Source organism: Heterodontus francisci, chromosome 15 (assembly GCF_036365525.1).
Source record: "Heterodontus francisci isolate sHetFra1 chromosome 15, sHetFra1.hap1, whole genome shotgun sequence".
Lineage (NCBI taxonomy): Eukaryota > Metazoa > Chordata > Chondrichthyes > Heterodontiformes > Heterodontidae > Heterodontus > Heterodontus francisci.
The window spans coordinates 41,310,494-41,327,794 of record NC_090385.1 but is presented as its reverse complement, the minus strand read 5'-3'; the positions used below and the strand labels follow the sequence as shown (position 1 = coordinate 41,327,794).

Genomic DNA, 17,301 nt, shown 5'->3' with positions numbered 1-17,301 from the left:
ATTTTAGATAACAGATGCTTGAATCTATTCCTCCTCTCATACCTTCACCATCAATTTCTTTCCTCCTTAAGACATTTGATTCCTTGCTGGGTATCACTTCCACAGCAATCATGCCATGATACCTCACCCAAGTGACCAATCATCATGTACAGGACAGTACATGCTGGCAGACAACTCAACTGCTCTGGGGAGGCGGGAGAGGGCTGAAGTAAAGACAACACAACCTCATTCTTAACACACAGAATCTTTCCAATGAGGTCACTGAGTAGCAAATAGATGCAGGATCTCTGTAGCATCGAGCTGCTGCCTGGTTGAGATTAGCTATGGGCATGAAGCTTGTTCATTTCTGATCTAAATGGCTCTTTGGTGTATCAGGCTGTACTTTTACATACTGGGTCAATAGTGGGCTGCACAATTAATTTTGTCACAAATAGGAGGTTATTTTTAAAAATTAATACTATTTTCACACATACCGTAAATGAACCTAAATATTATCATAATTTTGTCCAACATCTTCTCAAGCTCTTCGTCAGTAGCCTCTTTGTTGCCAGCTCGAAGCTTCGAATCTACATATTTGGCTGAAACAGAAAAGCACACACCTCTTTACAGGCTGTTTTCGTGCCTAATCTTCAATGTTAAGCTACATTTTGAATCTGGGATTTTTTTTTTTTTTTAACATCGAGTCCACAGCACAGAAACAGCCCATTAAACCCAACTAGTCTACGCCAGTATTTATGTTCCACACTAGCCTCCTTTTCTAAGCTGACCAGCATAACTTTCCCTTCCTTTCTCCCTCTCGTGCTTATTTAGCTTATACTTAAACGCATTTATGTTATTTACCTCAACTACTCCTCGTGGTAGCGTGTTCCACATCTGACCACTCTTCGGGCAAAGAAGTTTTTCCTGAATTCCTTATTGAATTTATTTGTGACTATCTTATACTTACAACCTCTAGTTTTGGACTCTCCCACAATTGGAAACATCTTTTCTACATCGACTCCCATCAAACCCTTTCAGAATTTTAAAAGCCTCGATCAGGTCACGCCACAGCCTTTTCTTCTCTAAAGAAAAGAGCCCCAGTCTGTTCAGCCTTCCCTGATAAGAATATCCTCTCAGTCAAATATCATCCCAGTGAATCTTTTTTGCACCTTTTCCAATGACATGATATCCATTTCATAATACAAAGATCAGAACTGTGCAAAGTACACCAAGTGCAGTGTAACCAATGTTCTGTGTTTCATGTAACTTCTCTATTTTTATTTATTTATTTAGAGATACAGCACTGAAACAGGCCCTTCGGCCCACCGAGTCCGTGCCGACCAAGAACCACCCATTTATACTAACCCTACAGTAATCCCATATTCCCTACCACCTATCTACACTAGGGGCAATTTACAATGGACAATTTACCACCTGCAAGTCTTTGGCGGTGGGAGGAAACCGGAGCACCCGGCGAAAACCCATGCGGTCATAGGGAGAACTTGCAAACTCCGCACAGGCAGTACCTAGAATTGAGCCCGGGTCCCTGGAGCTGTGAGGCTGCGGTGCTAACCACTGCGCCACTGTGCACTCTCTAGAACAGTGGTTCTCAAACTTTTTTGGCTGAAGGACTCCTTTTCAAATGGATCAGTAATCATGGACCCCCAATCTAAATTAGAACACCATATAATACTTATAATACAAAAGCACTACATGTAAAGAGTGTTTTAATAATGCTTTTAAGAAAACAGTAAATTACTTACAGTAGCAATTTGAGGACTATTTCACTGATGTAGACAGCAATGAGACACACCAGACAAACCAGAGATAAAGGATAATTGTGATTCCTAGTATTCTAGTGGATGCCAACTGAACTGCTTTTAATATGGTTAAAGATTATCTGTTCATGGCATACATAAAGAGTTCACAAATCACATCCAATAGAAACAGCTACAGGTCAGATCAGTATTAACAGTAGTCACACCATATTTAGATGCTTAACAGGCTTAAAACAGGTGACTATTTTAATTGTTTATAAAACAAAAGTCCCATAAATTGACAAGTTTCCTTTCCTCCAATTCCATTACTCATTTCAACATGACATTTTCGGCAATATTTTACAGACCTGTGCAAACCCAGCCCAGTTTCTCAGTGTTATTTAATCATGCAAGGAATTTACATTATTGCAATGTGGTTGAAGATTTAAGTCCAAATGACAGCACTTCCACGATTTCAAGAATCAAACTAATGAGATTAATATGAACAGAAAATGCTGGAAATACTCAGCAGGCCAGGCAGCATTATTATGGTACATGCACACTGCATGAGTCCAAACTGAATGCACCCAGGTATCACAGCAGCAGTTGGCCACCCATTTCCTGCCAGAAGTAAATGCAAGACTTTAACACTAACTACTGTTCACTTTTACAGAGCGGTAGCTGGCCTTTCTGTTCTTCTTTACCTTTTTCCTCCTTGTGTTCCTCTCTCTCGCCTGCTAGACAGATTATTTTGGGGACCCCCTGGAAAGGTTCTATGGTGCCCTAGGAATCCATGGACTGCAATTTGAGAACTACTGCTCTGGAAATGAACCTCAGTTCTTGGTTTCCTTTTAAGTGGCCTTATTAATCTGTGTCACCATTTTTAGTGATTTGTCTCTCTGCATCCCTGGATCCCTTTGCACCTCCACCCCATTTAGACTATCATCCAAGCAGTATCTGGCCACTTAATTCTCAACAAAAGGCACCACCTCGCACTTATCTATCATGAAATTAATCTACCAATTACATACTCATTCTGCAAGTTTATTAATGTCATATTCTACTTTGCCACATTCTTCCTTTGCATTGACAAAACCCTTCAATTTAGTGTTGTCTGCAAATTCTGAAATTGTACTTCCAAATCGCAAGACCAAATCATTAATGTAAATTGTGAAGTTCAGCAGTCCCAGCACTAATCCCTGTGCAACATCACTTCCCACCTTTTGCCAGACTGAGTAGCTAACCTTAACTCCTGCTTTGTTTTCTAGCCAGCTTGCTATGTATTCTCCGACTCCACGTGCCCTGACCTTAAGCCATACTACGCAGCACCTTATCGAAGGGCTTTTGAAAATCCAAAATATATTATATTTACTGCATGACCCTTATCTACTGTTAATAACATCTTTACACATTAGATTTTAAAAAAATCTCTTTACTGCACCCGCCACCCCCAACCTTTCTTTTGTAGGTAGTGGTTTTGCACTGTCCCATAAGCACCACAGTCCTTTGACAACTTGTCAAAATTATTATTTTTTTGTTCATTAGCTGAGATAGTGTGTTTTTGGCAGACAAACCAACCAGGCCTATCTAAAATAAAAACACGAAATGCTGGAAATACTCAGCAGGTCTGACAGCATCAGTGGAGAGAGAAGCAGAGTTAACATTTCAGGTCAGTGACCCTTCTTCAGAACTGTTCTTCAGGCCTAACTGAAGTCCATTCAATTCAAAAACTGAGATTTGGGGCCAATTGTCAAATCAATCAAGTGGCAAGTTTTAAAAATGTTCCAACTCTTTTTACATGTTTATTTTCTGAAACTGAAACTAAATGTACTGTATAGGGCACCAATCTTGAAATGTTTCTGTGTAGGTAATTCCTGCAAACATTGTATGGAACCTGTGTTCGAAGTTCTGAAATAACGTCTACTACTCAATGAAGAACATCTGAATATGCAGTTAGAACTCGCATCCAGCAAGCAACCATCACGTTCCATCTTTTAAAGACATTAAACCTCTAAAGTGTCACACTTCGGGGCATTATTTTGTCCCGAGTGTTCACATTCATACAACAAAAATGTCACAGGCTCAAATAATCACTTAATTAAGTTACCAAATATTTAACTGCAAACAAAATCAATTTCTGAGCAGGTCTGGCAGCATCTGAGATGACAGATGCTGCTAGACCTGCTGAATATTTCCGGCACTTTCTGTTCTCATTTCAGAGTTCCAGCATCATCAGTATTTTGCTCTTAAAATCAATTTCTTGCTGGTTTCTTCTGACTGGAACCAGAAATTTACTCAGGGCTGCAACTGCCTCATTTATAGGCAGCTATGAGGTGTAACACCCACTATTTTATATTATGTATAGTGCTCCTCACCCTTAATCATGCAGCTGTATAGAACCAATGGTCTATATTTAGAATCTTACAGGCCTCAGAATCTTCTACAGTCTTATACATGATGGGCTTTCTGGCACGACTAAAGTTGTCCTTCAGTATTTCATCCAACTGAATTGCAACAAGCAACAGGCAGGCACTACACAAAAGTGCTTCAAATCTATGCACCAAATCTATCAAAAGCACTTCCAAGATAAACATGGCCATTAAAGCCAGACAAAGCACAAACAGAAACTGGATAAAGGAACATCCAGCAAGTAAAAACCTAAAAGACCAGACAAGACCATAAAACACCATACCAGAAAAGACTCTGCAGCCATCAGGTCACAAAAGGTTCATGCCCTCCATTACCCACTCCTTCAGACAAGGTAATCACTCAAATTCACAATTATACAGTGAAAGTATTAAACAATGCAAATCAAATATTACACAGATGTTAAAGAAATACAATTCTGAAGATAACCAGCTCAAACAGCAAAAGAGCTACTCTTACAGCAGCCAAATGTCATAAAACAATTTGTATTTCGATTGCTCCTTTAACACAGAAAAACACCCAAGGTTCTTCAGATGTTCTTTTGGGCCTCCTTATCTCGAGAGACAATGGATACGTGCCTGGAGGTGGTCAGTGGTTTGTGAAGCAGCGCCTGGAGTGGCTATAAAGGCCAATTCTAGAGTGACAGGCTCTTCCACAGCTGCTGCAGAGAAATTTGTTTGTCGGGGCTGTTGCACAGTTGGCTCTCCCCTTGCGCCTCTGTCTTTTTTCCTGCCAACTACTAAGTCTCTTCGACGCGTCACATTTTAGCCCTGTCTTTATGGCTGCCCACCAGCTCTGGCGAACGCTGACAACTGACTTGTGATCAATGTCACAGGATTTCATGTCGCGTTTGCAGACGTCTTTAAAGCGGAGACGTGGACGGCCGGTGGGTCTGATACCAGTGGCGAGCTCGCTGTACAATGTGTCTTTGGGGATCCTGCCATCTTCCATGCGGCTCACATGGCCAAGCCATCTCAAGCGCCGCTGACTTAGTAGTGTGTACAAGCTGGGGATATTGGCCGCTTCGAGGACTTCTGTGTTGGAGATACGGTCCTGCCACCTGATGCCAAGTATTCTCCGGAGGCAGCGAAGATGGAATGAATTGAGACGTCGCTCTTGGCTGGCATACGTTGTCCAGGCCTCGCTGCCGTAGAGCAAGGTACTGAGGACACAGGCCTGATACACTCGGACTTTTGTGTTCCGTGTCAGTGCGCCATTTTCCCACACTCTCTTGGCCAGTCTGGACATAGCAGTGGAAGCCTTACCCATGCGCTTGTTGATTTCTGCATCTAGAGACAGGTTACTGGTGATAGTTGAGCCTAGGTAGGTGAACTCTTGAACCACTTCCAGAGCGCGGTCGCCAATATTGATGGATGGAGCATTTCGGACGTCCTGCTCCATGATGTTCGTTTTCTTGAGGCTGATGGTTAGGCCAAATTCATTGCAGGCAGCCGCAAACCTGTCGATGAGACTCTGCAGGCACTCTTCAGTGTGAGATGTTAAAGCAGCATCGTCAGCAAAGAGGAGTTCCCTGATGAGGACTTTCCGTACTTTGGACTTCGCTCTTAGAGAGGCAAGGTTGAACAACCTGTCCCCTGATCTTGTGTGGAGGAAAATTCCTTCTTCAGAGGACTTGAACGCATGTGAAAGCAGCAGGAGAAGAAAATCCCAAAAAGTGTGGGTGCGAGAACACAGCCCTGTTTCACGCCACTCAGGATAGGAAAAGGGCTATGAGGAGCCACCATGTTGAATTGTGCCTTTCATATTGTCATAGAATGAGGTGATGATACTTAGTAGCTTTGGTGGGCATCCGATCTTTTCTAGTAGCAGTACCCCAGGACATGCGCGATGCCAATATCATCACCCTCTATAAAAACAAAGGTGACCGCGGTGACTGCAACAACTACCGTGGAATTTCCCTGCTCAGCATAGTGGGGAAAGTCTTTGCTCGAGTCGCTCTGAACAGGCTCCAGAAGCTGGCCGAGCACATCTACCCTGAGGCACAGTGTGGCTTTCGTGCAGAGAGATCGACCATTGACATGCTGTTCTCCCTTCGTCAGATACAGGAGAAATGCCGTGAACAACAGATGCCTCTCTACATTGCTTTCATTGATCTCACCAAAGCCTTTGACCTCGTCAGCAGACGTGGTCTCTTCAGATGTGTACTCAGGCAAAAAAGGAAATCAAGCCAAAGGAAAAATAGGAGGGGTGACCAAAAGTTTGACCAAACAGTTGAGTTTTAAGGAAGGTCTTAAAGGAGGAGAGGGTCGTGATGAGGAAAGGAATTCCAGAGTGTAGGGCCCAGACTGCTAAAGGCACAACAGCCAATGGTGAGGCAAAGATGTATAAAAGGCCAAGGGCAGAAACAACGAGACAGAATCAAAGAATTTTACAGTAAAAGAGGACATTATTTGACCCCTTGCACCTGTATGGGCAGTTAAGTCACAGACCAACAAGATACAGTGGAAGATGGGGGGAAAAAGCAGCACAGTAGAGCAAGAGAAGGTGCAATGGGGCGGGAAAAAGAGTGACAGATTAAGGAAACAGTTTGAATCCTCCAACTCACGAAATCTGCAGAAGGCAAAATCCACTGGCACAATAAAAATGAGCTTGACGTATTCAATTGTTGTAATTTAGCTCTCTTTAAAATATTATATGTTGGAAAAGACAAAATAGCACATACTCCAACTCAAGTGAGTCACTTGATACTCTTATAAGTCCATGTCATACCAGAATTATTCAGCTATTAAGCTAAAGCAGTGTATGCCTTTGAGACTACAAAATTTAATGTTAAGTAAACACGGAGTGAGATCAGAGTTTAATTGTTCTTGAATCAGAGGTTACATATACTCTGGCTCTTGGTCAAATGAATGCCTTTGATTCTTTATGCTTTCTTTTTAAGCACGACATTAAGTATGCCACAAAGTGTAAAACAGGAAATTCATGCTAGATGCACCAGTTCTATATTACTTATGATAGCTAGGATATTTTTTATGGTATGCTGGATAATCCATTGTTTTAGGAGGACACGCATTTTACACCCCATGTTGCGCAATCCACTATTCTGCTGAAGTGTAGCCACGTTCCTTCAATGGAAAGGCTAACTGTTGTAAAATAAACAAGTTCAGGTTACTCAGTTTAATTGTCATTTGTTAAGAGAACTTCTCAATTATCAGTTGGCATAATTCTCTACTAATTTCTACCAAAAATTGTTATCCATACCTATTAGTTCAGCTGGTTTATTAGGTCGTTTGTTTATGAAGGTTTCAAAGGCTTCTTTCATTGCATTGACAAATTTTTCATTCTTCAGGAAGCAGACATCTACTACGTGATCCACTTTGTCCTTGAAATCTAGCAGTTCTTGAACCATTGTTTTATCTTTTTCAGGATTAATTACTATTGTACTGCCAAAGGTCTGCGGAATAAAAACAACTTTAATCTAAATTCTGAGGAAAACTAATAATTAGAAATACTTACATGACTACACAATTTAGCAGTGAAAAATAACTGACTGCAGCCATCAGGGATTTAAATATAGTACACAGCCTCAATTATATTTTCAAGAGTTACGAGCCCCTCCCAATTTTCCTTGCTTCAACGTGTAAATTCTTGCCAGGGTACTATTCCCTGTATCCCTCCAATACTTTGAAGTAACCATTGTTCAGGCAAGAGCCACAACATCAAATGTCAAGTCTACTGAACTAGTGGAAATTTGATCACATTCTCTTTTCAGCAGGGGTCAGTGAATAGCAATAAATAGCAGGGACCTAGCATGACTCAAGAAAATCACTTCAACTGCCCAGATCTTCTAACAAGGTCATTGGAGCAGTTTCTCCCCCTGACTAAATCACATCTCAAAATATCCACAGCTCCGCTGTTCTCCTTTAGTCAGGACTAATTGCTCCATGACTGTTATCAACATGACTACACAGACTCATAGGAGACATAATAAACTGGGCAGGGTGAGCATGCCATTCTTTTTTTTTTTAATTCCAAATATTTACCCACGTCCCTTCCGAAAGCTGCTACAGATTCTATTTCCATCACTGTTTCTGGTAAGATATTCCATGTCCTAACAAACCTCTGGGAAAAAAATCCAAATCTCTCCCTTCGTTCTTTTAATAATCTTAAAGTTTATGTCCTCCAGTTATTGAATCACCAACCAGTAGATTTAGTTTCCTGCACAGACCTTATCAAAACCTTTTATAAGTTTGAATTCAATCAGATCGTACCGTAATCTTTTCTAATCCAGTGGAAAATAAATTCTCCAGTCTCTCCTCACAGCTATAGCTGAAATCAATTATTTTGAGTTCACTCACTGTTATCAGATAGACAGATGAAATGAGACTGTGTCTCAGGTATACTTCCAGTGCTAAGCAAAGGAGTTGAGACAAATGGGAAAGTTGAAGAGGGAAATAACTGACTCGCTAAATGGTGCAAGATAAACAAAGGGGTGATGGGCTCCATCTTTATAGGGGTGGCACTAGCAGACCTGTAACAAACATAGAAATAACCTCAGGTTATGTTTAACTAGATGGGTCAGGGATGAAGTTAAATTGGAATCTGGAGAACAATCAGAAGAAATCCAGAATACAGCACCACAGACAGCATAACATTAACCAGACAATGGTTAGGGATGCACATTAGGTGCACTGTATAGGCAGTCACCATTCAAAATCAAGTGGTTAAACTGAAGCCATTGATGGTTACCAGTAATTATGAAGACATAATTATGGAGAAGGCTGATGGAAGTGAATATAACTTACAAGGGTACAGAACATTCAGGAAGGGAGGCGAGAGGAAAAGGGGAGAAGGGAAGAGAAGAATGATTAAGAAAGGCACCAATTCTATTCCCCTCCCAGCGGTTGTCTCAGGTTGAATGAGACTGCTCGCAACCCAAGAGTCCTATTGGATCCAAAGAACAAAGAACAGTACAGTACAGGAACAGGCCATTCGGCCCTCCAAGCCTGCGCCGATCTTGATGCCTGCCAAAACTAACACCTTCTGCATTTCCGGGGCCCATATATTAGTGGTGCCGGTTTTATGGTAGGTTGCGGTTTTCCCACCATTTGGCATGTATGGCATGTCAGACAACATTGCTTTACATCCTTTGTAAGGCCTGGCCAGTAATAATGCTGACTTATTCGTGATTTGGTCTTCCGAATCCCCCTGTGCCCTGCTAGAAGAATATCATGTTCTAACCTGAATAATTCTTGGTGATATTTAGGTAGTACCACTATCTGTTCAACAACTGTCCAGTCTTCGTCCACAGATCTATGAGGCGGTCTCTACCTCCTTCTCAAAACCCCATCTTCAATATAATAGCCTTCCGGAACTCCTTTCGCTACTGTGCTATTTTATGTAACCATCCATGAGCTTCAAATCCCATATCCTAACCATTACAAAGAGCACCAATTTCCACCTCCGTAACATCACCCACCACTACATCTACCTTAACCCATCATGCATCTTTGCCTTTTTCACCTCCAGACTCAACTACTCCAATGCTCTCCTGGCCAGCCTCCCATCCTCCAAAAACATCTCATTTGCATTCTACTCCACACTAAGTCCTGTTAACCCAACCACTCGTCCTTTAAATCTTTCCAGAGGCTCAGCCCTACCCATCTCTAACCTCCTCAAGCCCTACAATTCCCCACCTGAACTCTCAATTTTTCAGATTCTAGCCTCTTGTGCATTCCTCCATCCCATCACTCCACTGTTGTTAGCCACGGTGTCAGCTACAGGTAAACAAGGCTCTCCAAATCCCCCCCAAACTTCTCCAACTCAATCTCCTCACCTTCTTTAAGATCTCCTTTAAAACCCATTACTGAGAAAACAGTTAGACACACATTCTAATACCACCTTCTTCAGCTGATAGTTCTTGTGAAGTACCTTGAATTTTTTTCTGCATTAAAATACTATATAAATCTGATTTATTATAGCTAACATGCTACATAACTACTTCTCAGACATTTATGCCAAGGAGGCCATGTAGGACATAGCATTCAAAATCAGACATTAAACATGCAGACTCTGATGTCTATGAATTAGATATTTTAGAAAGGTTTAAGAGAATGAATACCAATAAACCCCTTGGAATGGATAAACTGTACATAGCCCAGGATACTGTATCCATTTTTCACATTCTTATCTGTTATTGAGAGTCAACGAACACAGGATATTCCAACAGACTGGAAAGACAGAAATGTAGTTCCCATTGTTAAAAAAATGGCAAACTGACAACTACGGACCCTGTGGTCTGACCTCAGTAGTCAGAATATCAATAGAATCAAAAATTGGAAGCAAAATATACATTTACCAGATGTAAAGTAACAGCCAGTATGGCTTTACAAAGGTTACTTTGGATCCGCCTCAGACAGTTTAGAAAAGGTGACATCCTAAATTAAAAGGTGAAGGGCACAATATGACAGTACATCACTACTACCAAATGACCTTTGATAATGCACAAGAAACGCCTTTACAAACCAAGATCAGTGGGCATCTATAATAAAATGTGAATAGTTGCCATAAAAACAAAAACAAGCATTGTCATTAAGCTGGATCAGAGACCTGTTATTTCAAATCATAGAAGGCTGTATTTTTAGTATTTCCTCATGGGATTTTATTAGCTGATGCTATTAGCTGCACAAATAAAAACAAGAAATGCTGGAAATACTCAGCAGGTCTGGCAGCATCAGTGGAGAGAGAAGCAGAGTTAATGTTTCAGGTCAGCGACCCTTCATCAGAACTGGCAAAGGTTAGAAATTTAATAGGTTTTAAGCAAATAAAGCGGGGGTGGGGCAAGAGATAACAAAAGTAAAGGCGTTGATAGGACAGGGTCACAGAGAATAAGCGACCAGAAGGTCATGGAGCAAAGGCAAACCGTATGTTAATGGTGTGTTGAAAGACAAAGCGTTAGTGCAGAGAGAGTGTTAATGAACAGAAAAATGAACAGCATTGGCCCAAAGCACAAACATGAAAAAAACAGTGGGTAGGCACATGGTAAGAAAAATGATGAAACAAACTAAAAGAAAAAAAATGAATATAAAAAGGGGAGCCCCGTCATGCTCTGAAATTATTGAACTCAATGTTCAGTCCAGCAGGCTGTAGCGTGCCTAATCGGTAAATGAGATGCTGTGCCTCTAGCTTGCATTGATGTTCACTGGAACACTGTAGGAAGCCCATGACAGATATGTGGGCATGAGAGCAGGGGGGAGTGTTGAAATGGAAAGCAACCGGAAGCTCGGGGTCATGCTTTTGGACTGAGCAGAGGTGTTCCGCAAAGCGGTCAATCTGCATTTGGTCTCCCCAATGTAGAGAAGGCCACATTGTGAACAGCGAAAACAGTATACTAAATTGAAAGAAGTACAAGTAAATCGCTGCTTCACCTGAAAGGAGTGTTTGGGGCCTTGGATAGTGAAGAGAGAGGAGGTAAAAGTGGAGGTATTACATCTCCTGCAATTGCATGGGAAGGGGTGTTGGGGGTAATGGAGGAGTGGACAGGTGCGTCACGGAGGGAACGATCCTTTCAGAATGCTAACAGGGGAGGGGAAGATGCGTTTGGTAGTGGCATCACGATGGACGTGTCGGAAATGGCGGAGGATGATCCTTTGGATGTGGAGGCTGGTGGAGCGGAAAGTGAGGACAAGGGGAAACCTGTCGTGGTTCTGGGAGGGAGGGGAAGGGGTGAGGGTAGAGGTGCGGGAAATGGGCCGAACACGATTGAGGGCCCTGTCAACCACAGTGGGGGAAATCCTTGGTTGAGGAAAAAGGAAGACATATCAGAAGTGCAGTCGTGGAAGGTTGCATCATTAGAGCAGATGCGTCGGAGATGGAGAAACTGGGAGAATGGAATGGAGTATTAGCTGTAAAGCATGCTGGAAGCCATCTGCATGTGCATTAAATAAATATTTGTCAACTACAATGCTACTTCAAACAAGAGTCATATTTTCTGAGATGGACTTAATGAGCGTTAGATGCAAAATTCACTTGTGTTACAAATAGTTATTATTGCTCACCAACAATTAGTTACATCAATGATCTTTTCAGTTGCCCTGTAAAAGTAATGGTATCTAGCTCAGTGACTTGGGGGTGGGGGTGCAGTTGGAGAATGGAGTTATTTCTCTGAGATTGACTCTGTTTCACATGTGCAAACAAAGAACAACTGCCAAGCCACTTATCTACCTTCAAAATCTACTATGATCCAACAGCCTCACGTAATTGAAAGATAGTCTTTGGGACTTCCATGATCTTAATTTAGATTACAAAAAAAGAGCAAGTTTAACTGCCAGCCAGTATTAAATTAATTTCAATAGTGAATTTCTATTTGCCCAATCAGCTCTCAAGCTGGGCTTTTGGAACATTCCATAAATGTTCAACTTTGATTCACAGATGTTTAACGCAAAAAGGCTATTCGATCCATCATATCTGCGCCCAGGTTTTGCATCCCGCCTTTTACTTTGGCCCAAAGTAAAGTTGACTAGAGAGCTGACATATTCAAAGTTAACTAACCTTGATTTATTTACCTAATATTTAACCTTTCAAACTTTTGCTTCTGATAACTTAGTTTCTTAATCAACTTGATCTATTGTTGAGTCTGAGGTATACCTATCAGAGTGCTACTTGTCTAGTCAGAAGGGTAGTGTTATTGTTCACCCAGTGCACATGACTCTCTAAATGATGCACGTCAGATCATATTTCAGCTCGTAGGAAATGCGGATTTGTCCGTGGAAGTAGACCTTTGCGCTGGCACGAGAAAAAGCTTTTGAGAGTGCACCTGAATTGCACCAGCTAGATTGCAATGGGTAGGTGGACAAGAGGTACTGAGTAGAAGTCTGAAGATTTACTCTTTTCTGGTATACATATGTGCCCTATAATCAGACTCTCAGTATAAAGCTCTTAGATTTACAGAAGAAACCAAGAAGAGTCATCTACCATCTTAGAAAGAGAGCTTGACAGAATTTGCACCTAGGATGCAGTTAACTGCAGAAAAATGCAAGATACTGCACACTACAAGTAAAAGTAGAAGGTAGGTGGGTGAGAATTTTTTCCTCAGGAAAGTGGGTGCAAGGTAGAGAAGTGGTGACCAACTGAGAGAGACTTATGGGGTGTTAAATGACCTATCAGTCACTGTGTCTGAATAGTGTGATGTTCCAATAAGCAAAGCAACTAGCATGTTCGGTTATACTGTCACAACAATTGAGTTCAAATCTCTAGAAATCACGCTAAGGCACAACAAAGCCCAAACTGCACTTGGCCATCTAAATCCTAGAGACAGTGCAAAGTAGAGCAAACAGGCTGATCCTTGGTGGCAGAGTAATCAGATATAAGGAACAAGCTTCATAAGCCAGTCCTCTACTGTCCCAAGAGACTTCAATACAGGAAACTTAAAGAAATAAAAGATGGATAGAGAAAGCAAACATGCGCCAATAATACATCAACATGCTAGGGTAGCAAGACAAGCAAACGCAGGTTCAGGGCTCACAGAATAAATTTAAGAAGTCAACAGGAATTATTTCTTTATATTGTAGCTAATTAACATGGTTAAGATCAACTAACCCAGCAATGATTAGAAATCAAACCTAAAAGCTCTGGACTGCTTATTTTAGTGCTACACTGAGTGATGCCTTTAACCAACAATGTGCCAGGACAAACATTTATAGAGGCCTCAAATCAGTGACGGAGAGAAAAAGAAAAATCACAAAACTAAGAGAATGGCAGAATAAGTAACTGAAAAGGAATTAAAAATACACACCTGGTACTGGAAATAGGGAGCTTACAAACAGAGTTTGGAGAAATCAAGTTCAGCATCATATGTTTTAGCCAATAACAAATTAACTGGTGATAAAAAAAGGTGGATACAGCACTTTCAAACCACCTTATAACTGTTCAGGTTAACTGAGAAAATGCTGTAGGCAACTTGCATTCTTCAATTTACATTAAGTTTAGTAGGTTAAGGTGGTTAACGACTATGAGGAGAAATGACCTTAATATACCTTTATATATTCAATCCAATGTTGCAGAAGAACCTGTACTCCACCTCGAACCCTACTAAAAAGTTGGTAAAGAAGAGAAAGATCTTGTATCCTGTTTTCATCCAGAAGGCTGTTTAAACCTGTAGGGTTTTAAGAATAATTTTGTTTTTTTGGGAGGCACAAAAATGCAGAAGCATTACAAAATCAAAAATTCCATCATGGAATAAACACTTCTGTGCAAATCTAAGTTTCAACTCATGATTTATATTTTACTGTCAAGCTCCAAGGAAAAAATGAACAAATGATTTGATTAAAGCTTATTGGTGCAGAGCATACAGAACAGTTTGCATTAGTGTACAAAAATCCAGGTTACCTTTCTGGAGAATGGCTGGTAAATGTTCACCTAGAAGTTGTTTTTCCACTGTGGCTATTAGAGGCTTTCTAAAAAAAAATTAAAACACAGATCAAAAACAATTTAAATAGTTAAATAAGAATCTGTAATTTTAATTTTACACAGACTAAAATCTATTTCGAGTGTGAGGAGAACCGGGAACAAGAGAAACACCATGGTAGCGACCTCAAGCATTTAAACAGAATTGTGGCAGAGCAGCAGCAGAGGACGATGCGGGAGGTATGACATGAGAAAAAAATAAATCGTAAATTGATGTCACAGCACAAGGAGGAACAGTGGGGGGTAAGTTTACAGGAAATATTGAAGTTAACCTACCTATAGCAAGCTAGATCAAGTAATTTGTTTAGAAACAAAAAAAGTCAGGTTGATTAAATACATAAACTTTCATTAATTAAATATATAAAACAAGGTTAAAAAGGGATGGCAGTACAAGTGGTGTACCATAACTGCAGCATGCAGCAGTTGTGGAAAGCATTGCGATCCTGGACAACCAGATCTGCAGTAAATGTTTGCATCAACATCTCCATGGCTCAGGGTTGTTGAGCTCGAGTTCAAGGTGCAGATACTGTCGGACATCAGGGAGGAACTTTGATCCAGGTGGTAGATACACCCCTTAGGTTAGGTAGTGGTGCAGGTCTGGTTTGTGATCATGGACAGGAGGGTGTGACTGCAAGTCAGGCAGGTAAGGGTATCCCAGATGCACTACTGTGGGAGCCTCAGCCTTTGCCCTTTACCCAACAGGGATGAGGAAGCAGTTCTGAAGAAGGGTCACTGACCTGAAACGTTAGCTCTGCTTCTCTCTCCACAGATGCTACCAGACCTACTGAGTATTTCCAGCATTTCTTGTTTTTATTTCAGATTTCCAGCATCCGCAGCATTTTGCTTTTATTCTATTATTATTATTAGGGATGAGGTTCTTGCTGCATGTGCAGATGAGGGCAGTTTGTAGGGTGGATGAGCAAACTGTTAATGGTACAGGAGGCCATTCAAGTTAGGGAAGTGAAAAGTAATGTGGACAGTATGATCAGGGGTATAGATATTGTTCTTTGCAGCCGTTATGGGGGGTTCCAAAGGTTGGAGAAGAATTTGTAGTGGGAGGGAGAGGATCCAGTTGTCGAGGTCCAAGTCGGGATCAATGACATAGTTGAACAAGGAATGAGTTTCTGCTGAGAGAGCACGAGATACTAGGGTCAAAATTAAAACGCAGAATCTCACAGATTGTTACCCAAGAAACATGCAAATTGGCAGAGAGACAAAGAAATTAGAAGGTTAAATGCATGACTGAAAGAGTGGTGTGTAAGGCAGGTGTTTCAGGAAGGAGAAGGAAGATTAACAAATGTACTAGGGCATTAGTGACCAGAGTAAGACAAAAAAAAAAATCATGTTCAAGGCACTATATTTGAATGTGCAAAGTATTAACAAAATAGATCAAGTAACAGCACAGATATAAATTAATGTTTGATCTAACAGCTATTACAGAAACTTGGTTTCAGAGTGACCAAGGTTGGGAATTAAATATTCCAGGATCCTTGACCTTTAAAAGAGATAATTCAGAGTGGGTTAAAACAGTCGAGAGAAAGGATCAAATCTCAGGAACTCAAGTTGGGTGGAACTAACAAACAAGGGCATAAAACAAAGATGGGGATAGTTTATAGCCCCCCTAACAGTAGTTATAGTGTCAAAGAGTGTATAAAGCAGGAAATAAGAGGTGCATGTAACAAGAGTAATATAGTAATCATGGAGGACTTCAACCGCCACATAGACTGGGCAAACCAAATTTGCAATAAGACTGTAGAGGATGAGTTTACAGAATGTATTCCAAGATATTTTTCTAGATCAGTATGTCAAGGAACCAACTCGGGAACAGGCCATTTTAGATTTAGTATTATGCAATGTAAGAGTTTGTAGAAAAGGAGCCTGTGGGGAAGAGTGATCATAATATGATGAATTTTATATTGAGTTTGAGTGTTTTATAGTTAAGTATGAATCTAGGGTCTTAAACCAAACTCTGGAAGTATGATGAGCGAGCTGGCTAAGGTAGACTGGGAAACTAAATTAAAAGATATGAAGGTAGGTAAACAATGACATAAACATTTAAAAAATTAATTCATAATTCGCAATGATTATACATTTCCTTAATGAATAATGAGAGGTAATCTCATTGAAACATATCAAATTCTTAAGGGGATTGGTGCCGGAAGAGGTTTCCCTGGCTAGGGACTCCAGAATAAGGAGGGGGGGTCAGTTTCAGAATAAGGGATCGCCCATTTAGAACTGAGATGAGTAGAAATTTCTTTACTCAAAGGGTCATGAACCTTTGTAATTCTCTATCCCAGAGAGCTGTGGATGCTCAGTTGTTAAGTATATTCAAGTCAGAGATTGACAGATTTTTGGATATGACGGGAATGAAGGGATATTGGGATAGTGCGGGAAGGTATAGCTGAGGTAGCAAGCATCAAACATTAGTAGTTGCAGTTGAGCCGTCTTTCAGCCAAACTTCAAATGAAGCGTGATGAAGGTGTGTATAATGATTACAATTTGCACCAGTACTAGTCCATAGCCCTTATGCCAAATACTCACCACTCAAGTCACAGCTTGCATATATACATTTAAGCAATAATTAATATACTTTTATTTTCAATCATAAATCATTCAGGGTTGCAAAAGGCAAGTTTAGGACAGATGTCAGGAGCATTTCTTCATAGACTGCGAAGGATAGAGCAAGTTACAGCAAGAGCACTTGAAGTCAAAA

At 40.8% G+C, this 17,301-nt stretch overlaps 1 protein-coding gene across 3 annotated transcripts in view; it reads right to left on the bottom strand.

Moving 5' to 3' along the window:
* The window catches only part of cul4b (cullin 4B), a 71,972-nt gene that overhangs the window by 19,230 nt on the left and 35,441 nt on the right, over positions 1 to 17,301 (bottom strand). For all 3 annotated transcript variants that reach the window (XM_068047434.1, XM_068047433.1, XM_068047432.1), the window contains 4 exons: positions 14,511 to 14,578; positions 14,159 to 14,277; positions 7,386 to 7,578; positions 474 to 578 (listed from right to left, as the gene is read on the bottom strand). In XM_068047434.1, the coding sequence (XP_067903535.1) occupies positions 474 to 578; positions 7,386 to 7,578; positions 14,159 to 14,277; positions 14,511 to 14,578 (485 nt within the window). The remainder of the gene's footprint in view (positions 1 to 473; positions 579 to 7,385; positions 7,579 to 14,158; positions 14,278 to 14,510; positions 14,579 to 17,301) is intronic.